Here is a 22,301-nt window from a genome sequence, read left to right as displayed (position 1 = left end):
AAAAAAATTATAATGTTTATATATATATATTGTATTGATCTTTTTATATATATATATATATATATATATATATATATATATATATATATATATATATATATATATATATATATATATAATAGTAATAATAATAATTAATAAATATTATTATTATTAGTGTGTGTGTGTGTGTGCGTGTGTGTGCGTGTGCGTGTGTGTGTGTGTGTGACGTCACAAGGAGGGCGGGCGCGAGGGAGGGAGTGAGGTATTCTGCAGGCCGCTGTAATGGCGACTCTATGTGTCTGATCCGAGTCTCAGCTCACTGCATCCGCGCGGTTCCTCACACAGCATCGGGCTTTTCTCCTAAATCTGCGACCTTCCGAGGGAGTTAAAGGGAAACATTAACAAAGGCTGGAAGTAAGTAAAGCTTATTAATGCGCGGAAAGGAAAGCCTGGAGCTGTGGAATTAAACCCCGGTGTGAGTCGGACAAAAGGCTCCGAGCTGCTGTTTACAGAAATGTGGAATTTTACAGGAGGAGACCTGCTGCTGCTCTGCTCCCGGCTTTAACTTCGCTTTGCGTTCACATTTTATTCCCGTTTCTTTTTTGTTTACATCCTCAGTAAACAGTAAACACTCTCGCTGAAAGAGATAGTAAAGATCCCTTGTTTTGGAAGTGAAGGCAAAACCTCATCACTAAAAAAAAAACTGACCCCCGCTTTGGCTAGGGTTCCTTTTCTCTCTTGCTTTTCTTTTCTTTTGTTGTTGTTTATTTCTTTGCAGAAAAATAAAAAGACAGGAGCTCGGATCCATCTGTTGAGCTCCGGAGTCGAGTTCAACATCCTTTGCTTGTTTATTTGTTTACACACTGGATTTATTCCATGTTTAGATTTAGTCCTACTTCTGTGTTTTATTTATTTGCATCGCAGCATTTCAGCCTGTCCTCGAGCTAACCTGTTCCACCACTTACTAAGTCAACGGTTAGACAACTAGTTAAGTCAGCCGGGATAGGAAGTTGTGTCTGAAGTGTGTGTGTGAACACAGCTGTAATGAAACACACACAACAACAGAAGGCTATAACTATGAATAAAGGCTAATAATAACAGACATTTTGCGTGTTTATGAGTAGGCCATGGTTTAGGTAATAAAGTGGTTAGTTGGTTAAGATGGTTAGTTAGCAGTAAACTAGCCACTAGACTTTTGTGGTGAATTTATGTTCTTTCAGTGTTGTGTTTATTTAGTTGTTATAGTAGGTGATAAGTTAACTAGTTAACGTGTGTGTTGAGTTAGCTAGCTTGCTAGTCAGCTAAGGATAACGGTTAGAGAGCTAGCGATAGGGCAGTGTAATGCACTTAGCTTGCTTTGCTAATGCTATTTCGAAGCTCGAGAGAAAGTGTGTTGTATTTTCTTTCTTCTGATTTTTGTTTATTTATTTATTTTTATTTGGAGTTATTCGTTAAATGAGCAGCGGCCGGAATAACCGAGTCATGATGGAAGGAGTGGGCGCTCGAGTGATCCGCGGCCCGGACTGGAAGTGGGGGAAGCAGGACGGAGGTGAGGGACATGTAGGCACCGTGAGGAGCTTCGAGAGCCCCGAGGAGGTGGTCGTGGTCTGGGATAACGGTACCGCGGCGAACTACCGCTGCTCCGGGGCCTACGACGTCCGGATACTGGACAGCGCGCCTACAGGTAAACCGCCTCTCTCTCACCTGCCTGCCTTTCTTCCAGCGCTGGATGACGTCACGTGCTCATTTGCATATTAATTAGACTAATTCATCGCCGTCGTTGGGGGTTTATTCGGATGTTAAACCACAATCCTCGAATCTGATTGGTCAGTAGATGTGAATGGTTTGTCGTAAGTAGTTCCGGCTGTAACGTTAACCACATGTTGATATTAATGCGCTCGACGTTTTATGCGTTATGGTTTCTATAGTAACAGCGAGCCCTGTGTCCTAAACTGTATCCGAGATCAGAATGACAGTGTCCCCAAATCATAAAACTCTGAAACGATTATCCTGGATAGATTACTAATTCCGGTATAAGTAAACATACTCACCATGCACAACGTACACATACACACCATGTACACCATACACAACATACACACTATACACATACACACCATGTACACCATACACAACATACACACTATACACATACACACCATGTACACCATACACAACATACACACTATACACATACACACCATGTACACCATACACAACATACACACTATACACATACACACCATGTACACCATACACAACATACACACTATACACATACACACCATGTACACCATACACAACATACACACTATACACATACACACCATGTACACCATACACAACATACACACTATACACATACACACCATGTACACCATACACAACATACACACTATACACATACACACCATGTACACCATACACAACATACACACTATACACATACACACCATGTACACCATACACAACATACACACTATACACATACACACCATGTACACCATACACAACATACACACTATACACATACACACCATGTACACCATACACAACATACACACTATACACATACACACCATGTACACCATACACAACATACACACCATGTACACCATACACAACATACACACTATACACATACACACCATGTACACCATACACAACATACACACTATACACATACACACCATGTACACCATACACAACATACACACTATGTACACCATACACAACATACACACTATACACAACATACACACTATGTACACCATACACAACATACACAATATGTACACCATACACAACATACACACTATGTACACCATACACAACATACACACTATACACAACATACACACCATGTACACCATACACAACATACACACCATGTACACCATACACAACATACACACTATACACATACACACCATGTACACCATACACAACATACACACTATACACATACACACCATGTACACCATACACAACATACACACTATACACATACACACCATGTACACCATACACATACACAACATACACAACATACACACTATACACAACATACACACTATACACATGTGCACCATGTACAACATACACAACATGTACAGTATAGACATCATACACATCATACACACTATACACATACACACCATGTACAACTTACACAACATACACACCATACACATGTGCACCATGTACAACATACACAACATGTACAGTATAGACATCATACACATCATACACAACATTTACAATATGCTCACCATGTACACCATACACAACATACACAACATGATTATCCTGTATAGACTACTATTTCCGTTAGATTGTGTTTAGTGTGTGTTTAGTGTTTTCTGTGGACACTTTTTCAGCCCACGATTCCTGCCGTGATGGAGGTGAAGTTTTGTGACCGTTCGCTTCACCGCGTTTTGGACCTATTTTAGTGGTATGTAGATGAAACGTTGAGAAAGGACTAATAAACAAAGAAAAGCTGAAATGCAGCGAGGAGTTTGTTGACGTGACGGCTTGCGTAACTAGGCAACAAGGCTCTCCGGTTACTCTCTCGCTCTCGTGCACTAGTTCGGTTATATGTTCTAGAACCTGGGTTCTCAAAACAAGGTCCGAGGAACCACTAGAACAATGATCTTAATGTTTAAGATTTCCTCTTTTACCAGAACACCAGTACTTCAGCACTACTGGTCTCCATTACGTAAGAAATAAGTACAGTTTCATTTTACTAACATACCACGTTTAACATCTGTCACAAAGCAGCTTCAAAGAAATCCGGATATAGAAAGATAGTAATTTTATGGAAATATCTGTATTGAGCAGACAAGCGGCGCCAGGGGTGAGGGGGAAAGCTCTGTTTATATTTTATCCATTTCTACTGCGTGTGTTGAAACGTCTGTGAAACAAGTCAGTTCCTGTTATCACTTTCATTCTAGCAGATGTAAACACTCGCTCTTTTCCACCCTCCCTTCCTCCTCAACTTTGTCTTTCCCTTGAATCTAAAAACTGAGACTGGAGACTCCTTCCACACCTATGACAGATGTGACCTCTGACCCTGTGCCTCTGTGTTGTAGGTATCAAGCACGACGGCACCATGTGCGACACGTGCAGGCAGCAGCCCATCATCGGCATCCGCTGGAAATGCGCCGAGTGCGCCAACTATGACCTCTGCACCACCTGTTACCATGGAGACAAACACCACCTAAGACACAGGTTCTACCGCATCACCACGCCGGGCAGCGAGAGGTGAGTCCGGTAGAGTTTCGTCAGGTCCAGTGATAAATAATGCACACCATACACAACATACACACCGTAGACATGTACACTCTGTACACAACATGTACAACATACACAACCTGTACACCATACACACCATAGACATGTACAACATACACAACCTGTACACCATACACACCATAGACATGTACAACATACACAACCTGTACACCATACACACCATAGACATGTACAACATACACAACCTGTACACCATACACACCATAGACATGTACAACATACACAACCTGTACACCATACACACCATAGACATGTACAACATACACAACCTGTACACCATACACACCATAGACATGTACACCATACACAACCTGTACACCATACACACCATAGACATGTACACCATACACAACCTGTACACCATACACAACCTGTACACCATACACAACCTGTACACCATACACAACATGTACAACATACACAACCTGTACACCATACACAACCTGTACACCATACACAACATGTACAACATACACAACCTGTACACCATACACACCATAGACATATACACCATACACAACCTGTACACCATACACAACCTGTACACCATACACAACCTGTACAACATACACAACCGGTACACGATACACACCATTTACACCATACACAACCTGTATAACATACATACAATATTCATGTACAACATACAAAACATGCACAGCCTGTACACCATACACACCATAGACATGTACACTCAGCTGTACTCATGTTCCACACACGTTATGATGATGTCACATGACGCGTCTCGACCCAAACCTGCAGAAAATCTGCGTGTTAATATGGGACTTGTCTCTGTTTTTATTTATTCATTGTATTCCTGACCAATACATGAGAGAAAAACAATGTATGATTTAATTTCAGCCCTTTTCTGTACATTTTTTTGTTTGGTTTGTTGCACTATATTGCCAAAAGTTTTGGGACACCCCTCCAAAGGGATTGGGCTCGGCCCCTTAGTTCCAGGTGAAAGGAACTCTTAATGCTTCAGCATACTTTGTGGGAACAGTTTGGGGATGACCCCTTCCTGTTCCAACATGACTGCACAGCAGTGACCAAAGCAAGGTCCATAAAGACATGGATGATTGAGTTTGGTGTGGAGGAACTTGACTGTCCTGCACAGAGTCCTGACCTCAACCCCATAGAACACCTTTGGGATGAATTAGAGTGGAGACTGTGAGTCATCCCCAAACTGTTCCCACAAAGTTGGGAGCATGAAATTGTCCAAAATGTCTTGGTATGAAGCTGAAGCATTAAGAGATCCTTTCACCGGAACTAAGAGGCCAAACCCAACCCCTGAAAAACAACACCTGAATTCAATGATTTGGAGGGGTGCCCCAGAACTTTTGGCAATATAGTATATTTGCTGTCTGAATCCAACTCGAACCAAAAGAGCAAAACGTAATCAAAAGCGTTGAGGATTAGGAATGACGTGAAAGCGGTGCGATTTTTACTTGTAGCTTAAACCATGATGCAGATGTTAAATGCAAATAGAGCGAGGTTTCATTTAGACGCAGGATTTGCATCCCTAAGAAGCGCACACTCTTCTCTTCTTGACATGAACACGCTCTGGTATTTAAAAATCATTAGCGTGCGTATTTATTAGTAGTATATATTTAGATTTTGTGTTAACTTCAGGATCAGCAGCGTGTACTTTAGCTCTAACACCGGGGCTGAATGAATGACGTCTCCGGTCTCCATATGGTCAGGCGATTAACACTGAAAAGGCCAGCAGTTGGTTAGAGAGCTGGCTCGTGTCGTGCTGCCTGCGCTCGGTAACAGCCCTCATCGCGAGACAGGAAACAATGGGTTTGTCTAACAGCTGCTCCATGTAAAATGCGGTTCTCTCGGGAGCGTGGCTCCACACTACGGCGGGATTTTCTCCTCTCTGTGAAGGAATTGCTGGCGTTTTCCTTTGCCTGCCAGCTGCCTCGTCTACTCCAGCGGGCTGTAGAACAATAAACCTTAGGGCTATGTGTGTGTTTTGGGGCGAGATCAGAGGAGGAAAGATCTGAGATGTGGATGAACAGCAGCTCAGAGGATGTGTTTTTATTTATTTTTATTGCCTCAGTGGATTTGCACTGAAAAAGCACTTAAAAAAGATCAGCATAGTAAAACAGGCTACAAGAATTTATAAGTTTTTCCTCCTAGAACAGTTTTATTTTTTCTTGATTTTAACATTATCCCTGATATTTAATTAGATCTTGTTCATTGGTTTATTCTCATTAATGCTATAAAGTGTTTAAATATTGTGTAAATATTGAGGATTTTTTCTCTAGAATTTTAACAGCACAGTAAACGTCCAGTCTGCTGTCATCTCATCAAGCGTGTCTTTTTTTTGTGTGTGTGTGTGTCCAGGGTTCTCTTAGAATCTCGGCGCAAATCAAAGAAGATAACGGCGCGAGGAATCTTCACCGGAGGCCGCGTGGTGCGAGGAGTGGACTGGCAGTGGGAGGACCAGGACGGAGGAAATGGCAGGAGAGGAAAGGTAAGGTTAATAACGCTGCTGCAGGCTGGAAGACTCAGAAATGATGTTTCTTAGATGTTCTGCACTGTGCTGAGTTACTGCGTTACTGTACAGCTTACACACCAGAGCGCTATACAGAACAACTTAACACTAAAACTTTACACACTACAGGTTTACACACAACAGCTTAATACAGAATAGCTTTACACTCTAAAACTTTACACACCACAACTTTACACACAACTTAATACAGAACAGCTTTACACACTAAAACTTTACACCACATCACACACTACAACTTTACACACTAAAACATTACACCACATTACATACTACAACTTTACACTACATTATACACAGTACAACTTTACACACTAAAACTTTACACCACATCACACACTAAAACTTTACACCACATTACACACTAAAACTTTACACCACATTACACACTCCAGCTTAACACACTAATACGTTACACACTAAAACTTTATACCACATTACAGCTTTACACACATCAGCTTTACACACTACAATTTTATATAGAACAACTTTACACACCAGAACTTTATACAGAACAGTTTTACACACACAACAACTTTACACACTAAAATTTTACAACACATTACACCTTACAGCTTATAACTTAACACACCACAGCTTTTCACACAACAACTTCATACAGAACAATTGTACGCACGACAACTTTACACACCAAAGCTTTACACACCACAATTTTACACAACTTTATACAGAACGGCTTTATTCGCCACAACTTAATACGGAATAGTTTTAAACACACTACAATTATTTTACACAACTTTACACACCACAACTTTATACAGAACAGTTGTACACACTTTATATAGAACATTACACACTATTTTACTGAGGGATTAATAAACAAGGCCTGCACACACCTTTACACGCTTCAAGTTAACCCACAACATTATTTGGTGCTTGATAAATGAGACCCACACTTGATGAGACTACACACGGCAGATTTGCACACCATGCACACTGTGATTTGGTTGTAAACTAAGGCATACACACCACACCACTGTGACACACCAAGCTCTGAAAATAAGAGTTAAGATACACAAATTGGACCAGCATCTCATCTATCAGGACAGAGAAGATTTACCTGCATGTTGTTTCTGAAAACTTGACCTCAGGTGTTGTGTACTAAACGTGACGTGTTTTGGGGGCGTGGCTCCGAAGAGAACATGGGAGGTATTCGCTGAAATAACTTCCTGAAATATTATAAAGTAAACGTCTGTGAAGGAGATCCCCACAGCCGCATTAGCGTCAGAGTGGTTTACTTATTTCCATATGCTGGCTGTTTGTTTATTGAAATGTTCTCCGCTCTGTTCTCGTTATTAATTACAGCAGCTCTGACCTTGGCGGTATAAACAGGTGTAATGGTACTGTGGAGTCACTGGCTTGATGTAGGTGTCATTAAAAGCCTAAGAGCAGATTTCCAGTGCAGCGTGCAATATCAAGCTGCTGACTCACTGCTACAGAAAAATGGAACTCACGACTCCAGCGGTGGCTCAGGACCTGAGCGCTCTATAGTAAATAAACATCATTGCTGTTTCACCGACAGCTTTCCATTCGTCCTCCAGCTGCCGGGTCGAACGATCGTGTAGAGACGACACTATTTTTATAAATCAGGACGGAACGGGGCCGCCTGCCGTAACGACGAAACATGGATGTTTTCTGAGTAATGCCTCAAAAAATAATCTTGCTAACTTTAAGGAGAGGAAAAAAAAGAAAAGGGAACAACTAGTTGAACAGGTTGTCTTCATAAGGTAAGATCTATTATTTGGTAGGTTGGTTTGACATTTGGAGGATAAACTAAACAATTGAGCTTGGTGGACCTGGGATTTGATCTCACAACCTTCTTATCAGTAGTCCAACACCTTAACCCCCATGTTGTACATTTACAGCACACACCCTTACCTTATGTTTGGGATTTCATGTAGATCAAGTGGTTAAACTCCCTGGGTTGTTGATCGGAGGATCGGGGTACAAGCCCCAGCACTGCCAAGCTGCCACTGTTGGGCAATTGAGCACGGCCCTTAACCCTCTCTACTCCAGGGGTGCTGTATTTTATCTGCCCCTGTGCTCTGACCCCAACTTTCTCAGCTGGGATATGCAAAGAAAAGAATCCCACTGTGCTGTAATGTGTGTGTGATGATAATAAAGGCTTCTTCTTTCCCACCAGTTTGATAAAATTGTCTAGAGAGCAAAGGCTTAATCTGTTCGGTAAAAGTAAAGAATAAACAATTAACTGTTGCACCTTTCATTATAAACGTAAATGGATAAAACGTATCGATCTTCACTGGAAATTTGAATTGCTGTTCAATAAGAGAGATAAAAAGTTATATTCAAGCAGTAACTATGTCTTAGTCATAAAGGCAAGCACACCAGACCTCCAAAGGAAGGCGAGGGTGCCAATACTTTATTCTCGGCGAGCATGCTGTGTAGACACGTGCGCACATGCGAGGTCATTTCATGTTTTCTTCTTTGTGATACACCCCCCCAACCCCCCTCACCCCCATCCCTGCCTCTTTCACCTCCAGGTGACGGAGATCCAGGACTGGAGTGCTGCGAGTCCTCATAGCGCCGCCTACGTCCTATGGGACAACGGGGCCAAGAACCTTTACCGAGTCGGCTTTGAGGGCATGGTGAGTCTCGCACACCCCACACACACACACACACACACACACACATACACGTCACACAAAGGGGCAGCTGTTCCTGTCTGAGGTCCATTGAGAGACCCCCAGCAGCCGGCATGTGTGCTGTTGCTTTTGTTGGAGCAGCTGGAAGCTCCATCTACATAATAAAGGAAATCTGCTGCCTCTTTTTGTTTTGCCGGGGAACGACAGAGCGGACTCGGGGGGTCAAAGGAAGAAACGGGAGGGACGGCCGTCTGGAGAAAGCGTGCCGCTTTTGTCTGACCCGCTTTCCCGCCTCCTTATTGACCGAAAGTCATTGTGCTGGGTTTGAATTTGGACCTATGGGACGGCTGCAGGAGGAACTTTGTTATTAAAATCGTCACGTTGGGGTCATTCGCGACGTTCGAGGGTCTGTATTTAAAAAAGTATGTAATAATAGAGACTATAGTTCAGTCCTTTGTTCGCTGAGACAACATCATCTCATTTAAAACAATTTGTGTTGCTCAGAAATCAGCCTTTTTCTCTTCTGGTTCCTTTTTGAGGTGTTTGATTATAGCTAGATTATAAAAAAATAACTGACAGGAAGTATGATAATAAAATACTTCTGCTCTGAGCTTTTTCACTTCTGCTTTCGGAGATGGATACGCTGAAGATTTGCACCTCCCATCGAAAGTATCAATACACATCTGATGTGTGGTGGTGGTAAAACTGTGAAAGTGTAAATATCATGCAAATCAATTCTAAAAAAAATAATAATAATAAATAATAAGTCTCTTTTACATTTCCAGTAAAGATTTACAGATCATGTTTTTTTTAAATCCAATTTCATTCAGGTTTATTTCTATTTAATTTATTTATTTTTTACATTTATTCAGGTTTATTTCTATTTCTATTTTATTTTTAAAATTGTATTCAGGTTTGTTTCTATTTTATTTATTTATTTATTTTAAGTTTATTCAGGTTTATTTCTATTTTTTAATTTTATTTTTTTAATTTTATTCAGGTTTATTTATATATTTTATTTTTTAAAAGTTTATTCAGGTTTATTTCTATTTTATTTATTCAGGTTTATTTCTATTTTATTTATTTATTTATTCAGGTTTATTTCTATATTTATTCATTTTTTAATTTATTCAGGTTAGTTTCTATTTTATTTATTTACTCTTTTTTTTAAATCTATTCAGGTTTATTTCTATTTTATTTATTTACTTATTGTTTTTATTTATTCAGATTTATTTCTATTTTACTTATTTATTTTTTAATTTATTCAGGTTTATTTCTGTTTTATTTATTTATTTATTTATTTATTTATTTATTTATTTATTTATTTATTTTAATCTGATTTATTTCTATTTTATTTATTTATTTTTGTATTTATTCAGGTTTATTTCTAATTTATTTATTAATTTTTTAATTTAATCAGGTTTATATCTATTTTATTTACTTATATTTTAAATTTACTCAGGTTTATTTCCATTTTATTTATTTATTCTTTTATTTATTCAGGTTTGTTTCTATTTTATTTATTTATCTATTCAGGTTTATTTCTAATTTATTTATTAAGTTTTTTTTTAAATTTATTCAGGTTTGTTTCTATTTTATTTCATTTTTAAAAATATATTCAAGTTTATTTCTATTTTATTTATTTATTTTTTATTTATTCACGTTTATTTCTATTTCTTTTTTTTAAATCTTCACCATTTAATATCCATAACGAAGGATTTTCAACAAAGTAACAGGAAAACAGTCTCCTGTAAAAAGTCAGTAAAAAAAGCTGTACAGTTAATAAATTAATTAATGGGACACACACGATTTTTTTTGTTCCTCATAAATGCTTGTGCTTGTTTATGACACTTTTTTCCACATGGTTAGTTAATAATAAGTGAGTTACGTTGCCATTTGCGTCACCCTGCAATCTATAAAAAACAACACTGAGCTACTACTTTGCATTCTGAAGAAAGTCGTAACTGGGAATTTTCTGACTGTGTCAGAATTCCCACTTGACATCTTCTCAGCCTCAGCAAGTGACGTCAAGTTAATGTGGCGATTATCAGCAGCATTTAACAGCAGTGTTTGTTAGAGAGAGACACTGGCACTGACCACACAGTTTTCTGGATCGCCGAAGTGAAAATACTCATCACTCGTATCACGGTTAGCCGGCGAGCTTTCTGCTAAGAGGAGACGACCGTGGAGACGTCCGTGTTTTTAACCACAGTGTATCACTAACATGAAATAGTAACATGATGTAGTGTCCATCACAGCATGGCTCGGAGGCGTGGCCTAAAATCTGTCAGTGGAATAAAGTACAAGGATAATTTAGTCAGTCTGAAGGAGCAAACTTTAGAATCTAATCATGACTGAGTGAATGTTTTGGGGGTGAAATTGTATAAATTGTTTTATATGAAGTGAGCAATATTCTAGCTTTATTCTGACATCTATATTAGATCTATTATATTTCTCATTGTGTACTACATGTGGAAGAAATTGTTTTTTTGACCTGCGTGTGTGTGTGTGTGTGTGTGTGTGTGCGCGCGCATGCCTTTTTTTCCTTGCAGTCGGACCTGAAATGTGTGCAAGACGCAAAAGGAGGAACTTTCTACAGAGACCACTGTCCAGTCTTAGGTGAGTATCACTACCGTGTTCGTGTGTGTGTGTGTGTGTGTGTGTGAGAGAGAGAGAGAGAGAAAAGGGCTATGCGATGCAATAAAATAGTCGAGTCAAGACACAGAAATATTGTATGATATCGATGTTTTATTACAGTGTGTTTTTCTGAGATATTGTGAATTTTTTTAAGTAAAAGAAATAGTTATTTATTTATTAAGTTAGTTATTAATGTATATATTTGTTGTTTGTTTTTTTGTGAGTTTATTTATTTATTTTTAAAACTAAATTTAATTCCTGACTGACTGGGAGCAAGTGATAAAATTATTTACATACACATTTTGAATATTTTATTTTTTTTTATTATTTAAATTAATTCATTTAAATTATTATTTCATTATTTTTTAAATAATAAAAATAAATCTTAAATTTCCATAATGTGTTTATAAAAAATGAAATGATTCAACATTATTGAAAATAAAAGTTTGTGAGCGATATCATGTATCGCAGAAATGCCTTTAGGACCGCTGATATGATCTCGCTCGTATCGCCCCGCCCCGAAATCGAGCGTCTCGGACCCGAACGTTCCCGCATGTACCTTTCGGGGGTGTAGTGTGAGATGTCCACTAGGTGGCAGCATTTTTTCCAGCTTCATGGTTTAAAAGCCTTCCTGGCTGGGAGCCATGATCGACCGTGTCCTCGTCCCGGTGCCGGTGTCGGCCGCAGTCTTACAGCTGAAGTAAACAGAATGTACTCACTTAACAAACGCTCAATAACGCTTCCACATCCGAGTGAACCAGCTCAGTCTGCTAAAGTGGGCTAAAGTACGTCCAGGCTCCTTAAAATTATGACCAAGGGCTCCTTGTTTCAAATAATAATAATAATAATAATAATAATACGATGTTAAGCTGAAGTGTTGCTGATTTTATTCAGTACATATGACCACATCCTCTGCTATTTGCTGTGCAACCGCTATTTTATGACCAGCTATTCTAGTGCTATGGATGTGACATTTAAACTCATAACGACCTGCCAAGTGTCTCACTGCGCGCACAGAATTAGCGCCAGCTCGCCTAGTCACGAAAGCTTTCACGGAGAACGCGGAGCAGGATTTAAAGCTGAGATACGAATCGAAGCGTGGCGGATTTATGCCCGGAGCGCCGCCGGATTCTCTCCTGATTGGTCAGGAGGCGTTTCCTAACGGCGAAGTTTCATCTGCGAGTCATAGGTTTATATTTGTAACCTTTCTAATGTGGTCTGGTTTCCATAGCAACAGCTTGGGCAGGGACTTAAACAGATTGAAAAACAAATGTTTTCTGTGATTTATGGAACGAGTCTCCAGTTTCAGAGCTCTGTGACATGAAGAGATAAAGTTCATCAGGAACTTTTGTTTGATTTACTGAGGTTTCCGTTTAACCTTGAGGTTCCTCTTTAATCCTGAGGTTCCTCTTTAATCCCAAGGTTTCCCTTTAATCCTGAGGTTTTTTCTTTAATCCTGAGCTTTCTCTTTAATCCTGAGGTTTCCTTTTATTTTGGAGGTTTCCCTTTAATCCCGAGGTTTCCCTTTAATCCCGAGGTTTCCCTTTAATCCCGAGGTTTTTTCTTTAATCCCGAGGTTTTTTCTTTAATCCCGAGGTTTTTTCTTTAATCCCGAGGTTTCCCTTTAATCCAGAGGTTTCCCCTTAATCCTGAGGTTTTTTCTTTAATCCCAAGGTTTCCCTTTAATCCTGAGGTTTTTTCTTTAATCCCAAGGTTTCCCTTTAATCCTGAGGTTTTTTCTTTAATCCTGAGGTTTCCCTTTAATCCTGAGGTTTCCCTTTAATCCCGAGGTTTCCCTTTAATCCCGAGGTTTCCCTTTAATCCCGAGGTTTCCCTTTAATCCCGAGGTTTTTTCTTTAATTCTGAGGTTTCCCTTTAATCCCGAGGTTTCCCTTTAATCCCGAGGTTTTTTCTTTAATTCTGAGGTTTCCCTTTAATCCCGAGGTTTCCCTTTAATCCCGAGGTTTTTTCTTTAATTCTGAGGTTTCCCTTTAATCCCGAGGTTTCCCTTTAATCCCGAGGTTTTTTCTTTAATCCTGAGGTTTCCCTTTCATCCTGAGGTTCCTCGTTAATCCTGAGGTTTCCGGTATTTCTCTTCAGGTGAGCAGAATGGGAACAGGAACCCCGGAGGGCTGCAAATCGGAGACCTGGTCAACATCGACTTGGACCTGGAGATCGTCCAGTCTCTGCAGCATGGCCACGGAGGATGGACAGACGGCATGTTTGAGACGCTCACCACTACGGGCACGGTGTGCGGCATCGACGAGGACCACGACATCGTCGTCCAGTATCCCAGCGGCAACAGGTCTGCACTCACTCCACACAGGTCCTTCACACGCCCGGTGCTGACCACTGGACACAAAAATTATGAGTAAACCCGACACATTCAAGTAACACGAGTTTCAGAATACGACACAAAAACAGAGCACCAGCAAAGATTTGGTTTTATTCTATTTTTTGCTTATTATATTTACTTTATTTGCTATTAATTTAGTTTATTGCCAGTCTTATTGTTGGTTATAATTTCTTATGTATGTGCCAGTTTATTTTTATTTATCCTATTGGTTTGTATATTATTTATAATTTTTGTCTTATTTATTTATTTTATTTTATTTTTTATTACATATATTAATACATTGTATACATAATTTATTTCAACTTATTTTTTTTATTAATACATTTATTTGTTTATTTGTTTTCTTTAATCCCGAGGTTCCTCTTTATTCCTGAGGTTTCCCTTTAATCCTGAAAGTTTCTCTTTATTCCTGAGGTTTCCTTTTAATCCTGAGGTTCCTCCTTAATCCCAAAATTCCACTTCAATCCTTAGGTTTCCCTTTAACTCTAAGGTTTCCCTTTAACCCTAAGGTTTCCCTTAATCCTGAGGTTTCTAATTAATCCTGAGGTTCCTCCTTAATTCTGAGGTTTCTCTTTAATCCCCAAAGTTTCTCCACATATTAGATGTAACAGATGATCAGGGAAGCATCTTCCTGCTTTCTCCAACATGATGTGATTGAACCTCTGTACATGTCTCGTCTCCTCTCCTGCCCAGTTGTTCTTATTTAAACGCGTCCCGTGTCACAGGTGGACATTTAACCCGGCTGTCCTGACCAAAGCGAATGTGGCGCGCAGCGGCGAGGTCCCGGCCGGAGCTGAAGGAGGAAGCTCGCAGTTCATGGTGGGAGATCTGGTGCAGATCTGTTACGACATCGACCGCATCAAACTGCTGCAGAGAGGACACGGAGAGTGGGCAGAGGCCATGCTGCCGGTGAGCTTTACATCCTGTAATCACACACACACACACACACACACACACAGAAAAAGGACTTTATCTGCTGATTGATCGTAACATCATAATAAAATACATCTTAGTATCTTGTCTCTGATGCTGTGGATCAGAAACGTTAAAATGGTTTAAAAAATAAATGAATGAATTGAGCAGCTGATTAAAACATTTAAAATGAACATTTTTACACTTTATCTCTCACTTGTTTTAGTTTATTATTATATACATTATTAACAGACATTATGTACATTTATTGATTTTTTTAATGTCGTTTACAATCCATTTTTTTATAATAATTTTTCACATAATGAAATTTTGCCACATATCTTTTTTTCCATGTGTTTTCTTTTCTCCAGATTTAGTTTCTGATGAGAGTTATCTAGATCTGGCTCTAGAAAGTTGATTTATATATTTAATTTTATTTATTTATCTGTCTATTTATTTAACTTTTATTTATTTAAATCTGGTTCATATATATATATATATATATATATATATATATATATATATATATATATATATATATATATATATATATATAGGGAGATGTTTTAGAATTAATTTTTTTATTTATGTATGCATGTGGTTCTTTAAAATGGTTTTTAATTTTTCTTTTAAAAATTGACTCTAGAAAATCAAGCTATTTTATTTATTTATTTAATTTTTTTCACAAATGTATATTTTTATTGCTATATATATATATATATATATATATATATATATATATATATATATATATATATATATATATATATATATATATATATATATATATATATATATATATATTAGCTTACCAACTATTTTGAAGAATCAAAAGGATTTTCTTGAAAAGTCCGCCTTGAAAATGCATGTCCGCGGCCAAATCGATTTCTTCTTCTCTGTCAGCCATTGTGAGTTAAAATATATATATATTATTTACTTTGTGCGGTTCGCTGCCTCTGACTACTCCAATTATCCAATCAAAAGTGAAATTGGTGACGTAATCGTATGCCTGCTAGATGGCCCCAGTGACGCCAACTCAAAATCTGATTGGTTAATGGAACAGTTTCATTGCCACTTATTTTAAGCTCCGGGCGCCTGCACTATTAATTCTGAAGGCCTTAAGGCTGGGCAACACATGATGTCAGCCACTGGCTGAAATATGATTGGATAAATACTCTTATCATAAATATACACTACTGGAAGCAGCGCAACCAAGAGAAAAGCTATGAAATGTAGAGAATAGACTATTGGGAATAATTTAATACACATTCATGGAAAAATATATTAAATATATTAAAATGCAAGTCAGTGCTGTTCAGGCCAGCAGAGAAGGCCTTGCTGGCCCTGATGGTCCGCCACTGATATATATATATATATAATGTATGTATGTATATATATATATATAATGTATGTATGTATATATATATATATATATATAATTTTTTTAATTGACTCTGTGAAATCAATCTATTTATTTATTTATTTAGTAGACCATGCATCTAGTTCAGAATTTGTTGGTGTGTGTGTTTTTTTTTTTTCTTTTTCTTTTTTAATAAACACAATTTTTTATTTCACTACCAGTAGTCTGAGTTGGAAATGTTAGGGGCTGTTCTGTGGCTGTTTGTGTTTTGTCTCCCTCTGTGGACGAGGCTTAACAGCTTTCCAATATCCATACGTTCCGTACGAGCAATAAAAATGAAACGGAGCAGAGCGCTCGAGCGTGCGTCTGTTATCCTTTTAAATGTGCCTCATCTCATTTCTAAAGCCGACCCTTTACCTCTTCTCTCCGTGATCCCAATCTGTGTCTTTATGTATGTATGTATGTATGTATGTATGTAACACTTTTCTTTCATTTCTCTTATCTACATGTCTAGTTTAAGGTCTGGGTTTAAAGAAAGGGGATGTTCAAGGAGAGTGCTCAGAAAAGCTCCACACTCTCTCTCTCTCTCTCTCTCGCTTACACACTCTGCTGACTGTGTGTGTGTGTGTGTGTGTGTGTGTGTGTGTCAGACTCTGGGGAAGATGGGCCGTGTGCAGCAGATCTACTCTGACAGCGACCTGAAAGTGGAGGTGTGTGGCACGTCCTGGACCTACAACCCGGCCGCCGTCACTAAAGTGGCTTCGGCTGGTTCTGCCATTACTAACGCATCTGGAGGTAACACACACACACACACACACAGAGTCCTTATATTTGTGTTAATTAGCCTATAATTGAACTCTTAATTAATAATTAGTCTTGAAGTGAACATTACAGTGATAGTGTTAGAATTTTAATACGAGATTTTCCCCAAAAAGAAATTTTCTAGTTTCGTCTTATTTAAACTAGAAGTTTCTAGAAGCTTTTAACTATTTAAGTTATTTAACCTATATTTGCCTCATAATTAATTAATTTATTATTATTATCATTATTATTATTATTATTAACATTTTTGAATTGTGTATCTGGTTAGATAAATTCTTTTCCCCTTTTTAAGTTTAAATTTTAAGATCTGGTTCTCTTACTTTTTTTTAACATGTTTGGTTCAATTTGCTTCATTTTTTAAATATTCATAATTTATTTTTTTTTAAACGTATTTAAACTTACTTATTTACTTATTTATTCATTTATTATGAGACATGAATCATAGATTATAATTACTAATTATAAATTGTAATTTAAAAAAAATAAGTTATAGAACATACCTCTGCATTTATTTTGTGCTCAATTAATCAATTAATTAATTAATTGATTTATTTTCTGCTTCTTTCTTTTTTATTTATTTTTTAATAATTGAAACGTGGATCATATCAAGTCTTTTTTTGTTTGTTTGTTTTCCTGGATTTTTTTCCTTCTTATTTATTTATTTATTTTTATTATTATTATTATTTTTTTTTTACAGGTGTTTACTAAGTAATGCACTGGTTGTATTAGATATTTATCTGAAACTGATTCTCGAGGCTGATTCTAGATAACGTTGGTCTTCGTCCTGATGAACGCGTGTCCCTGTCTCCTCAGAGCGTCTGTCTCAGCTGCTGAAGAAGCTGTTTGAGACGCAGGAGTCTGGAGACATCAACGAGGAGCTGGTGAAGGCTGCGGCTAACGGAGACCTGGCCAAGGTGGAGGACATCCTCAAGAGACCGGACGTGGATGTAAGAAACTTTTTTTTGTAATGCACAGTGAGGTGTGTGTGTGTGTACTTTCACTTTCCGTGCCTTCAGAACTCTGTAGCCGTTAGTGTTCACTCTGAGATCACGTGACCTGAGCTGAGAGCGTCATGCTCTAACAGACAGAGAGCTTTGAAGTTCCGCAGTCCTGAAAAGCGCCACTGCATTTTCATCCCCAGCTCCCACATCTAACTCTTCATCAAAGCTGTGTGTGTCTGTGTGCAGAGGTGTGTGTCTGTGTGCAGAGGTGTGCGTCTGTGTGCAGAGGTGTGCGTCTGTGTGCAGGTTTGTGTGTCTGTGTGCAGGTGTGTGCGTCTGTGTGCAGGTGTGTGCGTCTGTGTGCAGGTGTGTGCGTCTGTGTGCAGGTGTGTGCGTCTGTGTGCAGAGGTGTGCGTCTGTGTGCAGGTGTGTGCGTCTGTGTGCAGGTGTGTGCGTCTGTGTGCAGGTGTGTGCGTCTGTGTGCAGGTGTGTGCGTCTGTGTGCAGGTGTGTGCGTCTGTGTTCAGGTGTGTGCGTCTGTGTTCAGGTGTGTGTGTCTGTGTTCAGGTGTGTGTGTCTGTGTGCAGGTGTGTGTGTCTGTGAGTGTGTGTCTGTGTGCAAGAGTGTGAGTCTGTGTGCAAGTGTGTGTGTCTGAGTGAGTCTGTGTGCAAGAGTGTGTGTCTATGTGCAGGTGTATGGGTCTGAGTGAGTGTGTGTCCGTGTGCAAGAGTTTGTCTGTGTGAATGGTTTTGTGCAGGTGTGAGTCTATGTGCAGGTGTGTGTTTGAGTGCAAGTGTATGTCTGTGTGCACTTGTGTCTGTATGCATTTGTGTCTCTGTGTGCAGTTGTGTGTCTGTGTGCACGAGTGTATCTGTGTGACAGTGTGTGTGTCTGTGTGTGAGTGTTTATCTGTGAGTGTGTGTCCAGCTTGTGCCAGTGAGTAGACTCTGCTCAGAGCTGCTGTATTGGTCTTATAGAGTTAGTGTGTGTAGAGTTAGTGTGTGTAGAGTTAGTGTGTGTAGAGTTAGTGTGTGTAGAGTTAGTGTGTGTAGAGTTAGTGTGTGTGTGTAGCTGCTGTGTTAGTGGATCTAGTGCAGTCACACTGACATGAACGCAAGTGTGTGAAAACTTTAGACATGCACGAGGATAAATAACGTCCAGCATTGACACGTGTGTCCTGTGTATCTTCTTTAGCTTATCTTATTTTTAATGTTTTGTCACTTCTTCAGGTTGGGATTTAAACCTGTGTGTGTGTGTGTTCAGTTTTATCAGTCTAAAAAGACATGTAGTGTAATATATGGATATAAATGCACAAATATCTCGCTCTCTCCTTTCTATCTTCACAGCTTATGGAGGTTTAGTATTATTTTGTTCGCTCTATAATAGAAATCCAGGCCCGGGTCCAGCTTTGGCTGAGCGCTGAGCTTCGGACGCCAGTTTGACCTTTCTGTAAGTCCGAAATCCTGTTTAGCCGTTCTGTAGCCGCAGCGGCGTCCTGCTCCTCCTGGGACAGAGCGGATTGCTGACCCTCTGTAACGCCTGCACGAGGATCATTAGAAGAGGGGGGAAAAAATGGCGTGCTGGTGGAGGAGCAGCGAGTGGCGCAGTGGCCTGTCTGTCTGTCCCTATAGGATTCATCGCTTAGAACACAGAGAGAGAGAGAGAGATGAGAAGAGAAGAGTGGGGAAGAAAGAAAAGGAGGGGGTGAGCGTCCGAGCAGTTCGCCCGTCAGGAAGAGACGTGTCCTGCGAGCGCTCCAAGGAGCTCGGGCATCAATATTCATGCCATCACACACTGCTTTAACTTACCGCAGCACTGCAGATCACACACCCGAGCGCACACGGGGCTACACACACACACACACACACTCATCTATATGCACACCCTGTATACGTGTGTGTACGTCTGCCTCAGCCGTGCCTCTTCTCTTTTTTTTCACCCCGCAGGTGAATGGACAGTGCGCAGGACACACGGCCATGCAGGCGGCCAGTCAGAACGGCCACGTGGACGTCCTCAAGCTGCTGCTGAAACACAACGTGGATCTGGAGGCTGAGGTAATCCTGCTGCACAGTGTCCTGCACAGTGTCCTGCATAGCGTCCTGCATCACCACCACCACGAACGATCACGTGACACTTTACACGTCCACGTGACACTCCTTCATCATACGTCATCACCGTCACAGCAGTTTATTTAGATTCTTGATTTTTACATAGGTTTTTACATTTTTACATAAGGACGAGGTGTGTCAGAAATAACGTGAGCAAATCATTTCAGTTATTAAAAATACATGTTAAACATGTAATAAAAATAATAATAATAATAATAATAATAATAAAAATAATAAATATCCAGATCTGATACAAGGCTAATGCAGGGGTTTGTTTCAAAATATATATACGAAATAATTACATACATAAATACTTTTTATTCTGTGTGTAAAGCAGTTTGAGAGATGTGGACTATAAAAAGTAATAAGGAATATTACAGGAATATTATAATCAATACAAATAATTCTTAAAAATTAATAATAAATATAATAATAAATATATAATAGTTTTGTCCTCTCTAAATATGTAATAATAATAATAATAATATTTCTTAATTATTTATCCAATAATCCAAAATATTAATGAATATAAAGGATATTTAATCCACTTTTATTTACATGAAAAGAAATAAACCATGATCATATTTTAATGTTAAAGACAAAAATCTTAGAAACCTGCTTTGCATGTGATGAATAATTAATAAAATGAATGAATAATTCTAGAAAATTCTATAAGGAAAATTTTCCATAGAGATTCAAATAATATTAATAAAACAAGAAGGATGATTATTATTTTTTTATTGTTGTTTGATGACTTTGTCGTTAAAACAATCCTAAATATTAGTGAACAAGGTTGTGCATGATTTTTTTTTTAAGAAACAAATTACTCATGTAATTCTTCTCCTTCTTTTTCTTCTTCTTCTTCTTCTTCTTCATAAATAATAATAATTAAAAAAATAATGATTTAATTTGATGATTTTAACATTATGTATTGTTTAAAATATATACTTCATTTAAAATAATTTTTTTTTTAAATATTTTAGATTTCTGTGAGAAAATACTTTTTTAATCTAAAAGGTTTAATTTAAAAATAAGAGATTAAAGTATTAAAAATATTAAATATTAAAAATAAACCTGCTTTGTTAAGACATAAAAATGACAATTAAATATTTATATATATATTTTTAAAAAAATGAAAAACCCAGCGTGTTTGCTGTGCTACATACATGAATATTGTAGCTCTGAATAATGGCCCATGTTCTTCCACAAAAGTCACATGACCAGATCACACGCTTTACGTTTCAGTTCATACGTCACGTCCGCCATTGAACTCTCTCTAAATGATCATTCTTTATAAAATCAAACATTTTTTCCTCTTCCAGCTGAACAGAACGAAAGAACGTGACGGTGGTGTGATCGGAGTTTCAGAAACGACATGATTTACTCGTAATCTGAATTCCTCCGGCTTTAGAAATATTTCCTCTCGAACTGTGTAATAACTCGGCCTGTAAAAACCCACGGCTTAATTCCCTGCGAAGAAAAGAAAAACAAAAACGCAGTGCTCTTTCTCCTGAGCTCAGACTATTAATCAGACTCCGATTTCTGAGCCGCTTAAGTCGTGGTTCTTTTTTTTTTTCCTCAGAGAATGAACGTTTTGTGAAGATGTTTTCTTCCACACGAGGATCGGTTAGGAATAAAGAGTTTATTTATTTATTTATTTATTTATTTATTTATTTATCTATCTATCTATCTATCACATATCTTCATCTTTAAGCCACAAACATT

At 38.4% G+C, this 22,301-nt stretch overlaps 1 protein-coding gene across 5 annotated transcripts in view; it reads left to right on the top strand.

Annotated features, from left to right (window-relative positions):
• The first annotated feature begins 235 nt into the window (after window positions 1–235).
• Window positions 236–22,301, top strand: part of mib1 (MIB E3 ubiquitin protein ligase 1) — a 57,507-nt gene continuing 35,441 nt past the window's right edge. For 3 of the 5 annotated variants that reach the window (XM_058418146.1, XM_058418143.1, XM_058418142.1), the window contains exons 1-11: window positions 237–396; window positions 1,427–1,666; window positions 4,074–4,245; window positions 6,649–6,778; window positions 9,340–9,444; window positions 11,994–12,060; window positions 14,179–14,383; window positions 15,160–15,343; window positions 17,357–17,501; window positions 18,342–18,475; window positions 20,415–20,522. In XM_058418146.1, the coding sequence (XP_058274129.1) occupies window positions 1,438–1,666; window positions 4,074–4,245; window positions 6,649–6,778; window positions 9,340–9,444; window positions 11,994–12,060; window positions 14,179–14,383; window positions 15,160–15,343; window positions 17,357–17,501; window positions 18,342–18,475; window positions 20,415–20,522 (1,479 nt within the window). In that variant the 5' untranslated portion in view covers window positions 237–396; window positions 1,427–1,437. Of the gene's footprint in view, window positions 397–1,426; window positions 1,667–4,073; window positions 4,246–6,648; window positions 6,779–9,339; window positions 9,445–11,993; window positions 12,061–14,178; window positions 14,384–15,159; window positions 15,344–17,356; window positions 17,502–18,341; window positions 18,476–20,414; window positions 20,523–22,301 lie in introns of all 5 variants that reach the window. The other 2 variants (XM_058418145.1, XM_058418144.1) reach the window with 1 other exon arrangement.

The sequence above is a fragment of the Hemibagrus wyckioides genome, linkage group LG20 (assembly GCF_019097595.1).
Source record: "Hemibagrus wyckioides isolate EC202008001 linkage group LG20, SWU_Hwy_1.0, whole genome shotgun sequence".
NCBI classification, from domain to species: Eukaryota; Metazoa; Chordata; class Actinopteri; order Siluriformes; family Bagridae; genus Hemibagrus; species Hemibagrus wyckioides.
The sequence above is the reverse complement of the archived record's forward strand: the minus strand, read 5'-3'. Positions and strand labels throughout refer to the sequence as shown.